We start from the raw sequence: 2,848 nt of genomic DNA, 5'->3' as shown, positions 1-2,848 counted from the left end.
TGGCTCGGTTCTGCATGAGAAGACTGCTTCAACTCCTTACAGTCAGCCTCAGAATTCAGGAAATTTCAGACATTCATGAAAAAACAAGCTTTCCTATTGTGCCACATGATTTCCAGTCTGTCGTTGTTTCCTGCGTCTGTAAGCCCTGCTCTGCAAGAAGGATCTAGAAATAAGCCAAGATGTCTTAAATAAAGGGTATTTAGCAGGAAAATAAGATGATTTGCCAATGGAATGAGGATTTTTACTCTTAAAATAAAGAAAATTGATAATATTCACTTGAAAAAAGACAATAAAATTGTGATTTTCTTATTTTAAATGTAAATTGTCTCATTGGCAAAATGTCTCACTTACCTCGTAAATTCATGAAAAAAACGCATTTGTCTTAAAAAATAATGAACTTTCTAGATTTAGATTTTTTTCCTGTGTGAATAGACTATCGTTTGTCGTATCCACTTCCCAAACGCCAATCTTTCAAATAAATTCACCAAAGGCTGCCTTCTTCCCCTGACTCTCTGCAAACAACAAAATATCACGAAAACAAAACATAATTTCCTGAATGTTAGGGGCGCTGCCGTGTTGGTTTGCTTGTTTCCCTCTATAGAGCAGTAGTACCGTAGATCGCCACAAGGAGGTGAGGAACCATGCTAGCGTGGTGTATAAACGGTCATAAGAACTGTGATCCAAGCTCGGCACAGAACGATTTTCAGAGGGTAGCTTAAATGGGGCTATAGAGTTGCGTTCAATACCTATTGCATCCAGGAGCCAACCGACTGTGCCATCTCCGCCACACACCAAGATCTTGAACTGAGGCAGGTTCCGAAAGAAGTGTAGTCTAAAATCACGAAGACTGCATTGATAAAAGGATCACATAAAAGATGCCTTGGTGAATTTGCACATCGCTGGTTTACTGTACCCTCGACTGGGACCTCCATTGGTGAGGTTGTACACCTGACGCGGGTTCAGCAGGCCCTGGAACTTCCGGAGAACTCTGCACAAAACATAGCAGGAAAATACAGCAAACAATCCGACACTTCTGCAGTGAGATCAGCCAATCGGTGCGGTATGAGCACAAGAACGAACAGATTAAGCAGCAATCTCTTTGGACACTAAACACACTGGTTCAGATTCTAAATAAGCTATTATATAAAACAAAGTTTTACATGTGCGATAAGTGGACATGTTAGGGGCAGAGTGCCCAAAATCTTACCCAATGAATCATCTAGCAATACTTTAACTTTGTTTTTCTTTTTACTGAAGTAAAAGTAGAAAGTAGTTGTTAAAGAAATTGTAAAAAAGGACCAAAATGAGTAAATGTTGCTCCATAACGTCGGAATAAATTTTTATGATGATCAGACAAACAGGTGCAAATTCTGGTATTTAATAGTATAAAATAAAATTGAAGAACGCAAATAATTGACATGATTTAAAATGAAATTTTAAAGAATGGCCAAAATAGAAACTTGAGATCAATCTTTCAACATAAAACATAAATAGAAGATAAAGAAATTCCAGTTAAAGTATCTACAGTTTTCTGCAGATCCAGCTGGCGTCAAACAACTCAAGTTAGACATGGTGGGGAGAGTAACTAGAATTTTTTAAAGAAAGTTACTGAAATAAATGTAAAGTTACACCCTGCTTCTGGTTGTAGGGGATCTACAAAGATTGCTCACCTAAACCGGTTCCCGTCTGCATTTCTTGGAAATCAGCAGACTGAAAGCGGCCAAAAAAAAAAAAAACATGAGGTTCTAAACTGTGTATATTGAGGTAAGGATGAGAATAATTAGTGGAAAAAAATAAAAATAACACTTAATATCATGAATACACTATTAGTGCACATCATGATGGTAGTTCATCTCTAACAGCCATGAACAAAGGGAAAAATAAAAGTTAAAGTTCATCAAAAAGATAAAACATGCAGCTGCTGTTGATTTTCATTTATGAAAAATCTCTTTGCACGTGGTTAACGTTTGCATTTGCATATCGTTCACCTGTAATTTGTGCGGTTTGGTCATTAGTAGAGTTAAATGGTCAGCCGACCAATGTTATGGATGATTAGCATTTTTGTTCTTGTATCGGCCCATAAGTACATCAGAAGTGCGTTCAGCAGCCGTGTACTGCAAAAATTATCAAAAAATTAGTAAAAATGTCTTAAATTAAGTGTATTTACCCTTAATTTGAGCCGGTAAATAAGATGATTTGTCAATGGAATCTGTATTTTTACTCCCAAAATAAGATAATTAGATAATATGCAATAAGACAATACAATTGTTTTTTTTCTTATCTTAAATGTAAATCGTCTTGTTCCATTGGCAAAGTGCCTCACTTACCTCCTCAATTCAAGAAAAAATGCACTTATTTTAAGAAAAAAATGACTTATTGAGATTGAAATTTCTTGTGGTGTGCCTTGAGATCACGTTATGCAATACAGGACTTTTATTTTCTAAAAAGTAGAAAACCTTTGGTGTTATTCTAATCTTTTGTTTACTCATCCCTATTTACTCAAGCTTTGTTTCCTAGTTGCTCACCGTTCACCCTGCTTCCCCCCACTTTTAGGATTTACAAACACCAGCAGTGGATGATTGTTTAGAATCGGAGCGATCTGAAAAATAAACAGAAAAATAAATAAATCCATAGGCTTTAGGTTACATCAGTAATCAAACCAAACAAACAGAATGTGTTCAATTTGGACTTCCTAACAAGAAAAAACCCCCAAAACAAACAAACAAACAAAAAAAACCAAATCATGTCAGTTAATTACCAGTCAGAAACACGAGGCGCATGCATGGCTGATACCTCCATCTGCTATTCACTGTTAAAGGAATAGTACACCCAAAACATGATTAGCCTT

The 2,848-nt window shown here is 36.2% G+C and overlaps 1 protein-coding gene across 1 annotated transcript in view; it reads right to left on the bottom strand.

Annotated features, from left to right (window-relative positions):
* Window positions 1-2,848, bottom strand: part of dgka (diacylglycerol kinase alpha) — a 27,630-nt gene that overhangs the window by 8,115 nt on the left and 16,667 nt on the right. Inside the window, exons 14-16 of the mRNA XM_015397905.1 lie at window positions 2,526-2,599; window positions 914-988; window positions 747-832 (exon numbers count right to left, since the gene is read on the bottom strand). Coding sequence (XP_015253391.1) covers window positions 747-832; window positions 914-988; window positions 2,526-2,599 — 235 coding nt within the window. The remainder of the gene's footprint in view (window positions 1-746; window positions 833-913; window positions 989-2,525; window positions 2,600-2,848) is intronic.

The sequence above is a fragment of the Cyprinodon variegatus genome, unplaced genomic scaffold, assembly GCF_000732505.1.
Source record: "Cyprinodon variegatus isolate N-32 unplaced genomic scaffold, C_variegatus-1.0 Scaffold896, whole genome shotgun sequence".
Taxonomy (NCBI): Eukaryota; Metazoa; Chordata; class Actinopteri; order Cyprinodontiformes; family Cyprinodontidae; genus Cyprinodon; species Cyprinodon variegatus.
The sequence above is the reverse complement of the archived record's forward strand: the minus strand, read 5'-3'. Positions and strand labels throughout refer to the sequence as shown.